The following is a 21290-nucleotide window of genomic DNA, read 5'->3' as shown; positions in this document are numbered from 1 at the left end:
CTTAGAAGCTGCAGCAGCTCTCAAAAACCAACCAAATCTCAATAAATATGGTTGCATTAAGCTTCCGAAGATTTGGGAAACACTCATCACCAGAGCTCCCACCTTACATTCCAGGCCAGTGACCTTAGTAATATCGTGACCTTAGTATTCACAAATGTACTGCTAATTGAAACCCTTGATATGCTAAACTCACACTTTCCCCCTGATTTATTTGAACTATTTAAATTCACAATACATGCAGGTTATTTTATATTGAAAGGGAAAATATACAATTAGATTGGACAGCTATGGGCTTCCCCTTTCTTTCCCCTTAGCCAACTTCTACATAGAACACCTGGAAAAGCTAGCTATTGATACATCCCTCTCTCAAACCATTGCTATGTTGATGATGTGCTTGCTATTTGGCCACATGGTCTAGGCACATCGGATACATTCTTAGCACATTTAAATAGCCAACACCTAAAAATCCACTTTACAATGGAACTGGAAACTAATAACTGTCTGCCCTTCCTGGATACACTGTTCACATATCTTCCAGATGGTTCCTTATCATTCTCAGGTCATAGAAAACCCTTGCATACAGGGAGATATTTACACAAAGAATCACACCATCACCCATCCCAACAGTATGGTATCCTAAAAATGCTAACCCACAGAGCGAGGGCAATTTGTTCCAGTGACAATGCTCTTATGGCTGAACTCGTTCACTTATGCCACACCTTCTTAGCTAGTGGCTATAATCCTCCATAAGATAGAAAAAATACTAAATGCTCCCCAGAAATATCCCCCACTGTCCACCATGGAGAACTACAACAAAACAGTCACCATCCCATAAATTAAAGGCACATCGGAAAAGACAAGTATGGCTGTATAAATTTGCCTAAGATTTGGGAGTCAATCATCTTAAGACATAACTAGTACCTGCTTTCTCTCTCTCTCTTTTTTTTTTTTTTTTTTTTGACATAGAGGGTGCCTAATTAGGACTTCAGTCTTTATATTGTAGCTACAATTGTTCTAAGTAGATGCTGGTTAGAATACCATTGAAATGTCAGTAATAAGTTTACTTATCAGTCTGTGTTCTAATATATATACCGTCAAAATTAATCAACACGTATGATGAACACATAAGCCTTTCTACATGATTATAGGATACTTAGACAGTTGATATGAAGTCAACAAGTTCTATGTATAAATAGATTAGTTGTGATACTATGATACATGCACAAACTTTTTGTTTACAGTTAGGTAAATGATTTAAAACAAGAATATAATTTCTTGTCAAATAAAATTGTAGGGAGGGGAAGACAACAAATAAATTACATCACTGGCATCACCATATTAAAAATGAAAGTATTAAAAAGAAATTTGACATGATTAATATCAAAAATGCTTAAGCATAGCTAATATTAGATTAATGGGTATCGAGGCTATCAGGTGAAAAGACATGCTGATACAAAGCTCCTGAAAGATTTGTGAATTTTGTTGATTTATTAAGTGTTTTCTTAGATTTAATTGTGTATTTTTAGTATATTATTGTAGTTTTTTAGTGTAATTATTGTGCTATAGCATTTTATAATATAATTGCAGGAATATTATTAGTTTTTACTAATCTTAAAAATGGTGCCAAAAACTTGTTGCAACAAGGCAGTGTCTGAAGTTCAAGTTGTTGCTATTGAGGAGAGCATTTGTTTTGATGAACAAAAGTACTGCTGCAGTGATGATGATAATTTATCTGAGGGTAAGTTGACATTAGACATATCTCAATTAAAAGAAATTATTCGAAAATCTGCCAGGGAATTGGAAAAGATGGAAAAATGTTTGACTAAACTTAGACAAGATCAGAACAAGAACAGGCAGGAAAGTACTGAACTTGGTAGTCAAAATATTAATAACAACAACAAGGTAAGTAAGCTAAAATCTAAGAAAAAAGAGGTGTCATATGGTATGGTGACTCAATTTTAAAATTTGCGCTTGCAGAGGGAGTCACCACTTCTGGTTTCCCCGCGATCGAAAATTAAAAATATGATAAATGTAATTGAAAAGTAAAAGAGATGGCAGTTCTGGTAGGTACAAATAATTTAAGTAGTGACAAATATAGTATGAGAGAAGATATGAAAGATCTGTTGGAAGAAGTGAGAAAGAAATGTGAGAGAGTAAAAATTGTTGGATTACTACCCAGATATGACAGTACTGAGTTAAGAAGGAGGGTGATGATAGCAAATGATTTTACATGCAGGCTGTGTAGAAGGTATGGATGTGAGTTTTTAGATGTGTGGAGTGTGTTTGATAGCAGAAAAGACTTGCATGAGAAGAATGACCTGCACTTGAATTCATTTGGCATCAGAAGCCTGGAGAAATTACTTCTTGGTATGAGACCTAATGCAGAGAGTTAGGGAAACTAGATCATTAAGGAAGGAATGGGAAAAATGTGTGTGAAAGTTCAGCTATGGTATACTAACATGATAAAGACATGAATGTCTTCAAACATGGTTATGTATATGTCGAAGGGATGGAAAAATATGTTTAGGTTCGGACGTTTTAAGTATAATAATGTCTAACTGAGGAGGGAAAAGAGAAACTTCTAGAACAAGACCAAATAGATTGCATATCTAATTATAACAATAGGCTAGGTGGTAATTTATTATGCCTATACACAAATGCTAGTAGCAGAAACAAAGCGGTTGAGTTTGTTGCTTTATTGAATATGATGTGGCCTAAGATTGTTGGCATTAGTGAAACCTGGCTATCAGAATCATATGGTAACTGGGATCAAGTGTAATCAGTATACTATTTTTAGGAATGACAGAAGAGAGGAGGAGGAGTGCTACTAATGATATCAGATGACTTAAGTCCAGTTAGGGTAGAAACATAGGAAAATGGTGATGGTAACAATGTCCCATGTAGCAGTGAATTTGAGTCTATCTGGTGTGATGTGGAGGTTAACAGAATGAAATATATGGTTGGGTGTTGCTGCAGATTTGGTGGCTCAGTTGCAGTGGACGAAGAAATGCATCGCCAATTTAGCTTATGGGTACCAAATGAATGATCATTATGGGCGACTTTAATTTTCCAAACATTGATTGAGTAGAAGAGAAATCTCATGATAAGATAGAAGAGGAATTTATTAAATTGTTGCGAGACAACTTTCTCAAGCAGCATGTGAAAGAAGGAACTCAAGGGCAAAGAGTGTTGGATTTGCTCATATCAGAAGGGGTCTCTGTCAAGAATATGGCTATTTTACCACCAATTGGTGACAGTGATCATTCTGTACTTTCCTGGAAAGTATCTAATTGTATTGATGCTCTGATTAAAACAGGTTACACGCTGAACTGCAAAGCTGGAAATTAAGATCAACTTAGGAGAATACTATCTTTGGTCCCATGGTATCAATTACTGAATAGGGAAAAATGTCAGTAATGAATGGGAATCTTTGAAAAAGTGCTTAAATGAGGTGAAATCTGAGTGTATCCCTAGTGTTTGAAGAATTAATAGGTTAGGAGTGAAATGGATGTCCAATCTTATTAAGCAAGAAATCCACAAGAAGACGATGATGATGTGGAAAGAATATTGTGAGAATAAGAGTGAGAGGAGTTATGAAAATAATTGATGCTGATAAAGCTCAGGCCAGAAAAGTAACGAGTATTGTGAGGAAAGCTAAATCGGTGTAAGAAAAGAAATTGGCCATGCAAGCTAAAGGTAATCCAAAAGAATTTTATCATTATGCTTCAAATAAAAGAAAGAATAAATGTGGAAGAATAACTTTATTGAATGCAGATGGTACTCGAGTGTCAGAAGCTAATAAGATTGTTCAGTTAATGAATGCTCACTTTGCTAAGATATATCAACCAGGTGTATATAACATGGTGCACAGTGCTACGTTGGATGGAGAGTTAGAGGCTCATGAAAATAAGGTTGAAGAGCTGTTGCATAACCTGGATAAGAATTTGTCAATAGGGACAGATGGAATGTCAGCCTGTTTGCTAAAGGAATACTGTTCAGCTATATTGCCTTTGCCTTTCACATGTTTGTATAACTTGAGTCTCAGTTCAGGAATGTATGATAGCTCCATTGTACAAGGGTGGTGCAAAAACTGATGTGTCTAACTACCTACCTATCAATATCTCTGGTAGGTGTGGTAGTGAAGATTTTAGAGAAGTTGGTAAGAACTTCTCTAAAATACAGAAATGGGTAAACAAACATACTCTGCAAGGAACAGCATGGCTTTACTAAAGGAAGGTCATGTTTTAGCAATTTCTCATATTTTATAACAATGTTACGGTTGAGTTGGATAAAGTGAATGGATACACCATGATAATGTTGGATTTTTCTAAGGCATTTGATAGGATACCACACGAAAGGCTGTTGCATAAACTGGAGAATATGGGATTGGAATATAAACTCTTGACTTGGATCAGGGAATGGTTGACAGACAGATATCAAAAACTGGTATACAGTGGGTGTGAATCCGTCAGATTTGAGGTGACCAGTGGTGTACCTCAGGGTTCAGTCCTTGGGCCATTATTGTTTAATCTATACATTAATGACATCAGGAAGGATCTAACATCAGATATGCAATTGTTTGTTGATGATGCTAAAATAGGCAGGTTAGGGTGATATGATAGAGGTCTATAAACTTTTGAATGGGTGTTATATCGACTGATGAAATTTTTTGTTATATGGAAGGTGGGGAGAGAACATGGGGGCATCCATGGAAGTTAAATTTATTTGCAGTCAAGAAAGGGATAAGAGCTAGGTTTTTCTTCCAGAGAGTAATGAGTGAAATAATTTGCTCTTAGGGGTAGTGAGTGCATCTAGTGTGAATGAATTTAAGGGATGGTACGGTACCTGGTTTAGGTGATTTATAGCCTCACTCGATGAGTCCTTGACTCCCTGGAGGTTTCAGATAATAATAATAATAATAAATAAGATGTAAAGATACAGAAATCTTAAGTTGTAAGTAAGCAGTTCGAATTGAAGGAAATACATGAAGATGGCTAATGATGTAAAATCAGGAGTAAGCCAAGGATGCACATTATCTTCCCTTTTATTCATTTGTATGGATTGAAAGAAATTATGAAAGAAAGTGACATTTAACCTGATATTAAAATCAGAAATACCCAGCTTAGTTCTTTGTTTTATGCAGATGATATTATACTTATTCCTAAATACATCCAGTGCAAGTCGCTAAGATTATTTAACTAAATTGCATAAAAGCTGTAACAAGTTTGGCATGAAAATCAGAAACAAAAAGACCAAAACTATGAAAATAGGCAGTAACATAGAAAATGTCAGCTGCATTCTCAATATAGAACCTATAGAAGAAGAATTAAAATATTTCATCTATTTAGGCACAGTTTTTAACAAAGATGGCAAATTAAATATGGAAATAGACAACAGAATAAACAAAGCTGGTATGGTGGGGAGCCAGTTGAATAAATTTATGTGGAATAAGAATAGAATCAGCCAAAACACCAAATCCGCAGTATACAAGACAGTGTTCAAACCAGTTTTAAGTTATGGATCTGAGAGTTGGATTAGAAATAATGCACTTGATCAAAGACTATAGACCACAGATATGAGGGTTCTGAGAAAAATTAGGGGAGTGAATTGATGGCATCAATGGCAGAATTGTATTAAAAATGAAGATATTAGAAAGGAACTTGACATTAGCATTCAAGAATGTGTTATCAGAGGTCATCTAAGGTGGTATGGCCACTTAAATAGAATTACTGAGAAAGGTTAGCAAAACAGGTGTTTGATGCCAAGATGGCAGGAAAAAGACTCAGAGGAAGACCATGGTCTAGCTGGATTAATTCAGTCAGAAGTGTCTTAGAAGTATGAAATGTTAACTATAACAATATTGCAGTAACTGACAAGTAATTGACTAATTTGGAGGAAAATTATTGATTAGGTTTACATTATTATTAATCTCTTATCATTTAGTGCTGTTATAGTAGCCTGAACACCCCTTGAGCATACATACCAAGAAATTGATGATGAATAAGTTAATTGGGTTTACCCCACTAATCAGAGAAATTGGCTTTAGAATCAAACTCGGTTGTCTGACGTATAAATAAATGCAAAGCCATGCATTTGCCTCATGGCTTAAATTCTACTTCAGTGAATTATAATTCTGAATGATACATTCTTAAGTTACCATCAACAGTGGTTACACTGCTGATCTAAATCAGGATAATTTACACTCTGTCAACTTCATTTCTTGTTACTGTTGCATTAATGCTATCAGTTATTCTGAACATATTGAATTTTTCTTCAAATTCTGATTTTTTTTTCCCACTTCAGCTTTATTAATAGCAAAGTGTTGCTATTAATATCTTTGTTGCTTATCTGATTGGTTGAGCAGATAGAATTTTCACTTTCCAACCAGCAAGCTGTAGGTCCAACTCCTACTGTGCCATCCATGGTTTCAAATATATCCTTTGCAGCAAATGAGTTTAATTGCCTGGTGTGAGACCAACATCTTCCTTACTTGTGACATAAATGGTTTAAAGAATTCTCTGATTGCTTTAGTAACATTTCAGATGATTGAAACCTTAGTCCTCCGACGTTACTAATATGCTATCTGTGTGTACCCTCTCGTGGATGGTATTATCTTAAATATATAAGATAAATCTTAGACATTTTAATGATCACAATGCCAGCTAGTTGTTCTCTTCCATCCATACTTATCTGGCAGGCCAAGATATTTGTGTTCAGCAGTTGTTTCACACTATTCACATGCCTGCTAGACATTCTTGACTATTCTCAAAATGCATTTGACGTTTTCCTTACAATCATTCTATATGTACTGTGGATGTTATTTGTTCTTGAGGGAATTCAGATCAACCTAAATTTTATATTCCCCTCCCATGGGATGAACTTCATGACTCAAGGAAGTGATATTTTCATGATGTTATTTCCTTGGTTGAAGTTTTTTGTTTCCAGCCTTTAGATCTCAGCAACTGAAAGCATTAATGACTAGTTATTATAGGTATGGAGATACTCTCCAGTTTCTTCTTTCTCATATGACTTTATTTCTCTAAGAAGTGCAACATATCATAGCTGACTTTGATTGAAATCATATCTCCATTTGGCAAATGGGTACAGCTTTGGCCTATTCATATTGCTACTCTTGCCTTAAAATGGTATTATAGTAAATATCCATTAGAAGTTGAAGGGAAACGGTAGTGCCAGGAGATCACTCAAAGACAAAGCTGACCTCTTAGCATCTTTTTTTTCTCTCTCTTTTTTCCCTACATTGATAAACAAAGCAGAACATTCTCCCCTTTATCCATAACTGGTCACTGCATGCCTCCTCTGCTATATCTTCAGAAAGACATCAGAAAAGATCTTGAGTATCTTGGATGCCAATAGATCTTCTGATCCTGATGGTTTCACATTTGTGCTTAAAAATTGTGCTCCAGAATTAATACTCATCTGACATCGGTGGTTTGAAATGTTCTTGGCTTCAACCATAAATGGCAACATTATCAGGAAGAATTTTTTTTTTTTCTAAGTTGGTACATCTGTCATAAGCATTGATGTGAAATTGCAAGTCATTCTATCGAGTAGTTTTTTTTATACAGCTGTCAGAAGCCAAAGTGTTGTCTATATCCCTTGAAATGGATAAAATTGAATCTCGTGCAGTTATAAAATTCTTTATAAAAGAAGGTTTAATGCCAAAAGAAATTCATTCTAAGTTTATGGGCACTCTTCTCCTTCATTTTCGACAATTAAGAAATGGGCTGCCGAGTTGAAACTCAGCTGTGCCAACCTTGAAGATGATCCATATGAAGGATGTCCAAAAAGGTGTAACGACACCAAAAATCATTGATCAAGTGCACGATATGGTATTGGATGACTGGCGAGTCAAAGTGCCTGAAATTGCTGAGACAATAGGCATTTCAAAAGAACGTGTGGGATATATTTTGCATTTGAAAAAGCAATTGAAAATTGCAATTGAAAAAGCTTTTTCACTAACATCAAATCCTGGCTATAGTTTTGCATGATGGTACTGTTCATTCCTCTTTTTCATTTGAGAAACCTTGTATTGCTTATATATCCTAAGCCACTGATTGTGGCTTACGATATATGAGCGATATATATTACCTTAAACATCGATCTCCTTGCTATATCTCAGTGGGGTGAGGACATTGATCGCTGGATCAATTTAGTGTCATTATATTATGACACTAAATGTTAGGAGCCTGTGTAGCTCAGTGGATGTGACGTTTGCACACCACGGCGCTTGGCCGCACGAAGGAAGACTTGGTTTCGAGTCTAGTTGGCGACTAGAGGAAATTTTTCTAAGCCTTTTTTCGACTGGTTCCCGAGTTAGTCGATCTCTGGCACGGGCAAGCGGGTTTTTCCTCCAGGAAACTTGGGTTTTTTGTCCCGTAAACTCAAGAAAATCAACCGTAGAAACCACATTATTTCAGACATTAAATATGTTGTGTTAGGGACCACGAGATGGCGGCACATTTGAGCTGTCTCTCTTCACTGTATACCGCTTAATTAGTGATAACCTTGGGCCATTTATCTCTGATTGGTACCAGTGGAGATTGAACTGCCCATTCAGTCTCCAAAAGTTAGATAGGGCTAAATGGCCTCGCCTACTCCCCGTATACGGGAATAAAAAAGGCGTTAGCTGATTTTTTTTTTTTTTGTATGTTATGACACCAAAACATAATATCCTGTCTTATTTCATACATGAATGACCGCTCTTACCTTGGATAATACCAGGATTATTAGATGTCTCTTCTCAGACACTGACATCCTTAGCCTTTCCTAGCCTCTTCTTCATCCAAAAACTTCCCTTTTCTGCTCAAGACGTTACTTTTCACCTGTGTACAATTCCTAACATTGTATAAATCCCAAATCTGCTCTCCTTTAGAATATTGTTCTCACATATGGTGTAGTATACCAAAAACCTCTAAAAAAAAGCTTGATGATATCCTGAAGAATGTGATTGAACTGGTGACCATCTCTCACAAATTCACTCCAGTCACTTTCTCAAAGATCTTTTTCTGCCTTATGTCTCTTCTACAGGTAATTCAGTCGAACAGCATCCTGTTCCATGGAATTGGCCGCTGCCATTGCCTGCACTTTCTCCTCAAACCCATTTACACTTTACAACTGCTCAACAATGTTCACTATCCAGCTTCAAAACATACTGAATTAACTTCTCCTTCATTCTATCTCCGTCTGTGTTTTGAAAGAGTCTTTCTTACACAGTTTTCACAGTACTGGTGATTGATATGTGGGTTGAGATATATATATATATATATATATATATATATATATATATATATATATATATATATATATATATATATATATATATGCAGTAGACGCCGCTTATTGTGATCACTTTGGGATAGTCTCTTCAAAGGCCCATTAATCGAAGCATGCTTTTCACGAACATTACTAAACCAAATTTTTAATGCTGATTCAACTTAAGCGTCCTTACCAGATTGGGCTCTCTTCCAATCCATGTTCTCATTAGTAAGAGTTGAAATTTCAATGTTTGATCTGTTTTTTAAGATCTTACACAAGGGTGGCAAGGGTGGTTGCGAAATTTTTAAATATACAGCTGCACTACGCTGACTCATTTTAGGCAACTTATCATAGCACTCCAAAATTCTTTGCTTTTCTTAAAGATAAATCTTTATATTTTTTACCTGCTTCTGCCATAATGCTAAGGGCTGTTTTAATGTGCACTTAGTGAAATCATTTACTGAAGGAGAGCACAAAAATAAGCTTGAAAATCACACTTCAACTATATTCATACCCACCTGCATTTACCTGGAAGATATAAGATTTATGGAAGAATAAGATTAAAAGAAAATTAACACAAGTCAGATTTCGACAAAATATTCTTTGTCAAATTTTCTCTTGATTAACCCTTTAAGTTCTTAATTCTAAGATGCAAAAGGCTAAACATTTGAGGATTTTGATAACAATAGTATTACCTGCGATCACAATAAGTGGATTCTACTGTGTGTGTGTGTGTGTGTGTGTTTTTTTTAATGATAATGATACTACCTTTTAGCCACTTATCCCATATGCCTCTGAATGTACATACATCTATATGTTAGTTGGAAACCTTTTAATCAAGATGTAAGCCATAGATATGAGTAAGTAAGTAATACACAAAGGAAAAGAACCTCTGAAGAAAACCCTGATTGATTCAGCTAGAGAGGCATTGTGGTGAAGTTGTCTGCAAAGATAGAAAAATTAGAACTCCATAGTGGACACAGGAAGTTAAAGAGGCAGTGAAGGAAAAGAAGAAAGCATATCAAAAGTCAAAAGTTCCTGGCAAATAAGTCAGCTTGTGCTGTTAGAGAATACAGAAACAAATGTAAGAAAGCTAAACACTATGTAAAACTAGCTAAAGAAAAGTCATGGGAGGACTTTGGCAAGAAGATAGAAAATAAATATCAAGAAGGTGGCAAAATATTATGCAGGTTGTTGAAGAAGCTTAGGAATGGAGGGAAGAGTGCTGTAAAAGGAGTTAGAGATGATAAAGGTGACATGAAAACGGGAGAAAAAGATATCCTTGAAGTATGGAATAATTACTTCGAAAAATGGATATACAATTGACCATGGAGATTGAAGAAAATAGTTCCCTCTGTTTCCTTGATGTCAAACTCACAAAGACACCTGAATCAATAAAAGTCTCTATATTTAGAAAGCCAACACACACGGACAGATATTTGTATGCGTCCTCACATCACCATCCAGCGCAAAAGTTGGGTATTATATCAACTCTTGCGAATCATGCAAGATCTGTACTGTCAGATGAAGAAGAATTAAAAAAAGAATTATAACATCTTAAATGGACCTTTAAAAGCAATGGCTACTCTTTAAAAAGTATCAACAAACAACTATCCCACTGTCAACGTAGCAACATAGAGACATAGGACGACTCCAAAGGTTATATCTCCTTGCCATATATCAGCACGCTATCCAAAAAACTGAGTAGAATCTTAAAGAAATTTAACATACAAACGTGCTTCTCAACTCTTCCAAAAATAAGAACAAGTTTCAGCAACTACAAACAATCTCGCAACCTTTTACAATTCTCAGGTGTATACAAAGTCACATGTGAGTGCGGAAAACCTTACTATGGCCAAATGGAGAAATCTATTCTCCTACGTCTCGAGGAACACCAGAGAGACATTGCTTACAAGAGAACCAGACGCTACTGCCCTATCAGGTCATGTCCTGTTTTCAATAAACACAAACAATGAAAGCTGCCAACATGAAGTAAATTGGACAACAACTTCAAACCTACACATTTGCCACGATGAGGTAGAACGCTGCATTGTCAAGTCAAAAGAAATCACCTTGGACCCTCTTCATATGAACAATAATCTCAGCTATAATTTGCCTGACTCTTTCAGCTCTACTATCAGATACTGGAGATCGCGTGATTCCACACACGCACAAGTGTACAACAATAGAACTTTAACACGGACTATAGCTCATGTTCATAATAACTGTAATTTACAGTCAAATATTATAGCTTTATAATTGTATAGCTTCAGAGTGTCTCAATGTTTTTTCAGTGTCTTTTAATAGCTTTCTATGTTCTTAACGCCTGATGAAGTCAATCTCGACAAAACATGTTGCGTTTTCAAATAAATCTCAATTTGTTATAATTCTCAGATTTTTAGTCAGTTTATATTAAAATGAATATATATATATATATATATATATATATATATATATATATATATATATATATATATAAAGGTTAACTGCTCTGGCACAATGAATTGATTGAAGAACCTGTCGTCGTTATTCCTTTGTCGGATCAACAAAATTGATGGATTAAGGACTATTATTAAGCAGAAGCCTTACCCCTTGTGGGCTATTGACTAGTAGTAAGTTAAAAAATAAAATTAAAAAATACTTGTTCAGTATCGTTTTTGGGACATTTGTCCTGAGATATTTGTTTGTTTTAGTCTACTACTAGAATGGACTTGGGATATTACTGCCTTTGGCTTTTCCATTTTGAGCTTCTGGCAGTAGGTTTTTAAAAAAAGTTTACCTGCTCAGTATGGTTTTGGAACATTTGTGCTTTGCTGGATCATGCTTGCTGAGTCTACTGCTTGGCAGATTAATTTGTTTGAATAGATGGTAGAATATGCAAATAATTTTGCAGCCTTTTCGATAGGAAATTTGATTTCAGGAATATCGGCTTCTTGATGAAGCTATATGTTTCTTATGAACCATAGGATATTGAACAGTATTCATAAACATCACAAATATTTGTTTATGAATAAGATGCTAATCAGGACTAGCCTGATCAGCATCTTGTATAGGAGCAGTTTAAGTTCTGTGCTTAGCCATCCGCAATGGTTCAGTAACATGTATAGCTGCCCTGTTTGCTTTTGAACAGACATGAATTATTTGTTTGGCAAAATATTCTCCCACAGTTGATTTCGATTGTTTTTAAGCACATACTGAACTTCCTTCATAGCCCTGTTGAGCACTTCTCAAAGTGTTCTTAGGCCAACATTCTGTGGTATTGGTACCTAGCTCTGTTGTTTTCATGGATCAAGTTTTTAATCTCATCTGGAAGTCGGTCAGAATTTGTACATGGCACATCTGCAGTTGCAGTGCCAAGTTTGACCTGATAACCTCCAATGGCAAAGTGCAGTGTAACTACAACTCAAAATGAGTTGTAACTTTTGTCCAATTAATAGTTGGCATCCAGTGTATGATATTTTCATGTTGTGAGTCCAGTTGAAGTAAAATTGGGTTGTTATCAGAGCTGAGGTCATTCATCATACTTTGTGGTATTGATGCATGATATTTTGTAGTATTACTATGCCAAGGACATCAGGAAGTCCTTTCACACTATGCACCATTATAGATGTCCTATAATGATGGTGTTCCTGGCAGCAGCAAAGTTGTTGAAGAGTTCTACCATTTCAAGTTCAGCTATTCAGGTCTTCTGCTGCTACTAGCACTGTTTGGTTTGTTTCTAGAATTTCAGTTGAGTCTGCTTCCAGTAACTGTTTGTTTGCAGAGTTATTTTCAGGGGACTCACATTTACAGTCTGGATCCCTACCACCTGTGATTTCTATGTTGGTGAGATTTTACAATTTCATTGTGTTCTGTATTGAGCTAGACAAATATGGCTGTTCTCCCCCCCCCCCGGCATTGGACTTGCCATTGCAATATAGAACACAGTTCTAGCTCCCATTGCTGAGACCTCATTAAAAGTTGAAACTGGTCTAAGTAGTGATCCCATATAATGCATAGCATTATGCATATTCAAAAGGAAGTGTGCTTTGTGTTATGGGATACTAAGGGAATTGATGTGAAGTCATCAGCTTTTATATACAAGTAATATATTTGGGAAGATACTTAATCTGTAAACCTTGTTTGCTTACACTTTGGATAAAGGATTAAAAAATAATAAAATTTCTTGTTAAGTATAATTTACTTTATAACCAAATGAAAAAACTTCCTACACTCCTACAAAACCATCTGATTTAATGTTGTTTTATAAAATAATTAATGACCATATTGATTGTCTCCAGCTTCTTGACTCAGTTCTGCTTTTTTTTTTTTTTTTTTTTGAGGGCTTCACTAATCATTTCTTTACTTTCTACAGTATAAAATTTTACTAATGGTAGAATAACAATGATTTTAAGAGATAGAAATGAAATTCTTTCAACAGGTTGATATCCCCACCATCTTTTTACTTTCTTGATAAGTTTTCTTCAAATCTTGATGTGCTTGTTTTCTTCACTGTTATTAGAATTGCCCATTTCATGTTCTTGAATGTGATCTTTAACATATACTTCTTTAAATGCTTAACACAGATTTCATGTTATGTTGTTGCTATGCATTATAAAATTAGCAGGAGTTGATATTGTAATACTTTATGCTATCTTAAATTATCCTGTATGTCTAATAAATATGTAATAAATAACATATTCTAAATAATGCTAAAATATTTTAATTATAACTGTATAAATCCCTTTTAAATTGATAATTACAGTGAACTCTCACTATAGCAATTATTATAACAGAACCTTAGGAAATTGATTATAACATGCTAATCCTTGGTTAATTTTCCATAGATAGAAAGAGTTGACTATATTATTATTATTTTCCTTACTTTTAAATCTTTGTTTTTCAGGCATCGTTGGCTACATTATATGACAGATGATCCTCCAACCAAAGTTCCTCCTGTTCAGTATAAATGGATTGCTGATCACACTGAGAACTTCTCAGGCACCGAAAAAGCATATATGCCTTATAGTACAACATGCCCAAAAATTCATTCATGGCAGCCTCCACAAAAAAAATAATTAAAATCAAAATAATTGTTCTGTATCATAGCCGTGTTTACATTCTTGGTTCCGTTATATAGATTATGAGAATTTAGGAAACAAAAATATTTCATATATACTTAATAGGAAGCTTATTTAATTAAAGAATAAAATGTATAGTTAAAATATGTTCCTTGTGTTATTCTATTAATCAATTTTTTTGCTTATTCATCATACTTTAAGCTACAATTTTGAGGGATGGGAAAAAAAAAAGAATTAAAAGTTTCTAAGTGACATGAGGTGATGTATGCATATCCATTTATTTGGACACTTCCATTGGAATTGAAATCTGAAATTAACATGGATGTACATGCACACACACGAAATGGTGAGTTGGTGCTCAGCAAATAATAAATCCTCAAAAAAGAAAGCATAATGCAGAGCTACATTTTTAATTCTAATAGTCCTGAACTAAATGAGAAAGCTTTTTTTTGGGGGGGGGGGGGAGAGTTGCGAAGTATTTCTGCTAGATTAAGAATTGAGGTCAAAAATTTCCTTTGTACTGATACTTCATCTGGCAGAGATACTTCACAATCCCCCCCCCCCCCCCAAAAAAAAAAAAAAGCTTTCTCATTTAGTCCAGGACTAGTGGTTTTAGAAGAAAAAAAAAAAAAAAGCTACTGGCTAGTATAAAAGATGGTGCAAGAAAATGTATCATTTTCAGAAAACTATAGGATCAAATGTGAAAAGGGAATGGATTCTTTTATAGTATTTCCTGACTGTCTCTTTTACCCTCAGAGTCCACAATGAACTACAGATTTTTCTATCATTGCTGACAACTTTACCATATTCTTCCTTGGCCGAATCAAACAGCAGAGATATAGTGGCAGACTGAAGAAAACATCAGCTGATTCATCCAGGAAAACATTGTGAAGTTATTTGCAAGGATAGAAAAATCAGAACTCCATGCTGGATTCATGAAGTTTAAAGAGGTGGTCATGTAAAAGAAGAAAGAATATTGAAAGTTTCTAGTTAGTCGGCACATACTCTGATAGAATATAGAGAAAAATATAAGAAAATGAAGCAATGTGTAAAAGTAGCTAAACAAAAATCATGGAAAGACTTTACAGAACTTAAAAGATAAATAACAGGAAGGTGGGAAAATGTTCTGGTCAATATCATATTGACATATGCTATTAACATAAAGAGTACTGTAAAAGTAATCAGAGATGATAAAGGTGACATGAAAACTGAACATAAAGATATCCTGAATGGTATTATTATTACCTGAGACCTACAGGGAGTCAAGGACTCATCAAGGGAGAGGCTATAAATCACCCAAACCAGCTGTCATACCTTCTCTTAAATTCATTCATACTAGATGCACTCATTACCCTTAAAGGCAAACTCACTCACTGCTCTGTGAGAGTAAAAAACCTAGCATTTACCCCTTTTCTCGACTTGTGAACAAACTTAATTTCCATGGATGCTCCTGTGTTCTCTCCTCACCTTTCATATAACAAAAAATTTCTAGATGATGTAACATCCATTCAGAAGTTTATAGACCTCTATCATATCACTCCTCCTTTTCTCCTGTTAATCAGCCTGTAATCCACATATTTGGAATCTGTCCTCATAATCCAAATACTATTAATTACTTTAAAAGATTGCTAAATGAAACAGGAATTGACAGAATAGCGGGAGAAAAAATGTTCAAGAGAATGCAAAATGAAATCAGGAATATATATCACTGCTTGGATTAGAAAAAAGCCATCAAAAACCTGAAAAGTTTAAAGGCAGCTAGAGTAAATAATATTTGACCAACAATGCTTAAATATGGAGATATAAAAGTTTTACAATCGCTACACTGCATAATTTAGAAGGCCTGGTCAGAGGGTTGAATTCCAGATGATTGGAGAAGAGTTGTCATAGTACCCATCTGTAAAAAGGGAATTAAAACAATGTAAGAATTATAGAGAAATTTCCCTACTAGGTGTTCCAGATATGATTTATGCAACTATACTTGAGAGGAAGCTAAGTAAAGTTGTAAAACTTCAGGCCATATAAGGATTGCCAGGATCAGATTTTTACTTTATTTTATTAGTTGAAAAATCAGGATAATATAACAAAGGTCTATATATAAGTTTTGTAGATAAAGGAAAAGGAATATGACTAGTTGTTAAGAGAAAAACATTCCAAAACACTACAATTATATGGTGTAAAAAGGATGTTATGTCAAGCAATATGTAGTCTATATGAGTTAGCAGTTAGAATTGAAGGAAACATAAGAATATAGTCTGATGTAAAATTATTTCCACTTATTCTTCATCTATGTGGATCAAATTATGAAGGAAAGTGTCATTAAACCTGATATCATAATAAATTTAGTTTAATCCTTTACCCAAGTGTAAGCAAACAAAGTTTGTGCCTGAAGTATCAGGACTGAGGCAACTCGTAGTAAAGGTGAACCAAGCTCTCATCACTCCTTGTCTCGGTATCTCCCATAATGCAAAGCACATCTCCTTGTGGACATGTATAATACTATGCATTAAGGAATCTGTCCTCATAATCCAAATACTATTAATTACTTCCCAGACCGGTTTCGACCTTTATTGAGGTCTCATCAGTGGGAGCCAGATCCAGAATTGGTGATACTAAGGCAGAAGCAATGGAGAGGTCATATTTACTTATACGAGTTGCCACAAGGTGTACCAATTTATTATTAATTTACTCTGGATTTAGAGAAAGATGTTGGAAGTTTATTTTCCACTTTATTTTCTCTAAATCCAGAGTAAATTAATAATAAAGTGGTACATACACCTTTTGGCAACTCATATAAGTAAATATGACCTCTCCATTGCTTCTGCCTTAGTATCGCCACTTCTGGCTCCCACTGACGAGACCTCAATAAAGGGTGAAACCAGTCTGGGTAGTGGCCCTTCCCTTAATGCATAGTATTATACATGTCCGCAAGGAGATGTGCTTTGCGTTATGGGAGATACTGAGACAAGGAGTGATGAGAGCTTGGTCCACCTTTACTCTGAGTTGCCTCAGTCCTGAAGATACTTCACACGCATATTTTGTTTGCTTACACTTGGGTAAAGGATTAAACTAAATTTATTATAGTCTAACCAAGTGGAAAATAAACTTCTGATAAACCTGATATCAAATGGGTTAATCTCACCTCTCAACTTTAGCAGATGATGTTATTATCTGCATAAAGAAAATTGTGAACAGTCTTGCCACATTGATCTACATGTTTTTTTATGTCCAGTTTGTACAACGAAATTCCTTCCCAGCCTCTCCAAAAGACAATATCCCGGAGTTTACAGAATCCTTTGTTACTATGGGTGTTCAGCTCAGATTTGTGTAGAACTACACAAGAGTTATTTTCTTCTCAAAAGATTATATAATAAAAGTTGTGAAGCCCATGTTTAACAGTGAACCTCAACAAAAATCTTCTCCTTAAATTTTCCCAATTCAGTAAGTCATTCTAAGTAACACTCCCCATCCCCATGTTTCATAAAATTATAATTATTTAAATTTATTTCTTTGAATTCTGATAGTTATGGATAGAACTATCCCCCTGTAGTTGATAGCATATATTGTCACACACTTGCAATTTAAATGTTCTTATTGTGTTTATCTTTTCAGACAATAGCTAGGAAACCTAGCTGAAAATTCTACAAATAGTAAATAATTTTTTTCTTAGCATAAGTGTTGTTCTGTTACTTTAGGATTTTATCATTGTGATAATTGAATATAATAAGCAATGAAAAAAAATTACCTCATTTTATGGCCTTTCAAAATCTTTGCTAAATTTTTTAAAATACATTTGTTTTTATTGTTTTTACTACCAGTATAAAGAATAATAAAATGCATTTCAAAGAAAATTATGAGAAATATTTGAACATGGTAACCTTTGTTTGCACTGACTTTTGTTTCTTTTTCTTGTGCGTATTCTGGTGGACAAGATTTGGGTCAGTATCCGTAAGTTGTTTTAAAGTTGCAACAACTCAAAAAACAATGATTCAAATTCTTTTAAAGTTATATCCTTCAATGGTACATTTTCTTCTGCATTACAGTTATACTCATTTTGTTCAATGATGTTAATGAGTCCTTTATCACTCAGTTCTTCTGAATGCGAGTTTAATCGTTTCAGAACATTTACCGAATGAGAACAATGATTCCTGTTGCTTCATTCATTCCAAAATCGCATGCAATTTTTGCTTATCAGGTGCATTTTTACGTTAATATACAGTATATGGCATGCTAGTTTGAATATTTTAGTTAAATTTTATTTGTCAATTGCCTTAATGACGTAGAAAATCTTGAAGGTAATGTTAATTTCAAATTTTGTATACATCTAAATCTTTATTTGCTTTAAATGATTTGATTTCTGCACCTAATTTGGTTTTGCTCTAAAGTGATAACTTTTTGCTTTTTTTATTTTTTTTTCCCTATTGACACTCGCTATTTCACTCTTCCTTTTATCTGTATTCAATGTGATGGGATAATTTTTTAATATAAAAATGTTTATATTAAAAATAGGTGCCGTGTGATTATTTAAGGGTGGCTCGTACATATGTAGAGTATGTACATTTCGGTCTGTTTGATATCATTTGAAATTATAAAGCAGCTCTTGGCAAAATCGGTATGAATTATTTCACAGGGAATTGAGTGAATTAATTCATCACCCTGAAAGTTCATTTCTTTGGTGTTTAGTGATATAATTAAAGTAATTTAATTAGATCATAAACTTTCATGCCGATTACATTATGTCGCTTAACAAATAAATCATGTACCCATGACACGCGTATTGTCTCACACACAGTACTAATTTTGTATGATTTAGAATTGTCAGTTAAAACCTAGTCTGTTACCTTCATATCGCTTACCAATTGTATCTCTGAAGATGACGATAGCAAAAATCTGTGAAACTAGTAGGATAATAAATATTTCTCACTTGACTAACATTCCTAAAATGTGTTATAGTTTCTAATACAAGTAGTCAAGAAAAAAAGTCAAACAATGGATTTAGTTACATATTGTGTTTGCTGCTACAATAAAACTTTCTTTTGGTTGTGTGTCTGCAGTATATTGTTTGTGGGAGGGAATGGGAGGTGTTTTTTTATTCCCCATTGTCTCTAATGTAATTTATTTAATGATATCGTAAAGCTACTCTTCACCTGAATGTCAAGGAACAGTTGGCAAAATTTCATCCCATTCAGTGTGAATTTTTAACCTGTTAAGAAATTTTTATCAATTTATTAAGATTATTATTCAAAGCCATGTAAAGTGGGGATCCATTGTTCTTTCCCAAAGAATGTAAAGTTGCTTGGTGATATTATGTGTTCTTGTCTGGAACAATCTTCCTGTTTCTCCATAATTACTCACCATAGTCTCTGAATTATCATTTGATATTATGGTAGCATAATATCAAATTCGATTTTTTCCCCTTTTAAAATGGTATTAAAATTGATCTTGTCCATTCTTTTGGTACTTTTCCTTAATTCCATGATGTGTACGCAATTGGTATTGCAGGTAGTCTTAAAGATTACTTCTTTCTTGCGTTCGTGATACACTTTCACTGAATGTTTGTAGGCATTTATTTTCTCAAGCATCCCAGTCTCCCCTCCTATATTCTACACAGAGTTATATTCCGTATCAGAATGAAGTTCTTCATTCCAACAGGCCAAATTATTGGGTCATGTGAACCAAGTCAAGCTGAAATATATAGACTGTATGCTTTTACTTCCTTGGCTTGGAGATTCGCAATCACAAAAGACATTAAAATGAGAGACAAACTTTTTCCACACATAGCAGTTAAATCAAGCCTCTTCAAATAGTTCATTTCGTACCGTTAAAATTAGATTGGTTGCTTGGAATTAACAGTCAAAGCAGCTAAGCCTACAAAGCAAAGTGGATTTTCTCTAAGCACCCCTATGATTATATATTAAACATATAACTGTGATGTAGACACTGGCATACAGTATACAATATATTGCACTGCATTAATTAATATGATTGCGGTATATAATGCTAGTTATGAGAAGATTTGTATCCGTAGACTGGTTATAAACTATCACCGTGTCACAGCAAAATAGGAACTGCCTCAGTATACATTATAAACATCCCCCATTCCGTCAGATTTTGTTTCGAATATCTACACGGTTCCATGGTCTACGATTACCTGTAAATAAATGATTATTATCTGGATTCTGTGTTACTGAAGTAGATTACAGTAAAGTAAAATTAAAAATTTTACTTACAAAGTGGCATATGTAAAAATTGCGTGTATGCGCAAGAGGAGAGATCAATAGAGTATCATTTTTCTGTGGGGGAGGATAATCCTGTTTTTATGAACTTATTTCCATGATGTTTATTAAATGTTGGCAAACCATTCAGTGTAATGAAGATATCTACTCAACCGATAACTGTGTGCACAGTACCGTCGACAGGGTGCAGCATAGAGACAGCCTGCCTCACGGCGCGGCTTAATAAGGGCGCTCGTTCAGCCATATTGCGGTAGGCGCGGTCGTTACCTTAGCGTAGCAAGTGCGTAAAAAAAGTTTTTCCAAGCTTAAACTGATTAAAAATTATTTGCGTACTGCAATAACCCAAGAAAGATTGGTTGGTCTAGCAACTATATCGATAGAGGCGGACATAGCTTATAATTTAAATTTAGAAAAGCTTATAAACAGTTTTATTGTGCGATATCCCCGTAGATCAAAGATTTAATTAATATTATTGTATAATCGTTTTGCATTAATATTTCTCTTGTAATAAAAACAAAATAGCAATTGGAGATTTTTATATTTTTGTCTTATAATCCACCAGGAGGGACGATATTTAATTATTTGCCTCAGGGCGCGATCTAATCTGGCGACGACTCTATGTGTGCATATCGGTTTGGAATGCATGGAGCCAAACTGTGGATTCTCATACATTAAGAGTGTAGTGAGAGACCACAGACTATCAATGTAGAAATATTAG

The 21290-nt window shown here is 34.6% G+C and overlaps 1 protein-coding gene across 1 annotated transcript in view; it reads left to right on the top strand.

The window, feature by feature from the left end:
* The window catches only part of ND-B17.2 (NADH dehydrogenase (ubiquinone) B17.2 subunit), a 33042-nt gene extending 18558 nt beyond the window's left edge, over positions 1-14484 (top strand). Inside the window, exon 4 of the mRNA XM_090415820.1 lies at positions 14162-14484. Coding sequence (XP_090271946.1) covers positions 14162-14333 — 172 coding nt within the window. The 3' untranslated portion in view covers positions 14334-14484. The remainder of the gene's footprint in view (positions 1-14161) is intronic.
* Positions 14485-21290: the final 6806 nt, after the last annotated feature.

The sequence above is a fragment of the Typopeltis vanoorti genome, chromosome 3 (genome assembly GCF_054136105.1).
Source record: "Typopeltis vanoorti isolate ZY-2024b chromosome 3, IOZ_Tvanoo_1.0, whole genome shotgun sequence".
Taxonomy (NCBI): domain Eukaryota; kingdom Metazoa; phylum Arthropoda; class Arachnida; order Uropygi; family Thelyphonidae; genus Typopeltis; species Typopeltis vanoorti.
The sequence above is the reverse complement of the archived record's forward strand: the minus strand, read 5'-3'. Positions and strand labels throughout refer to the sequence as shown.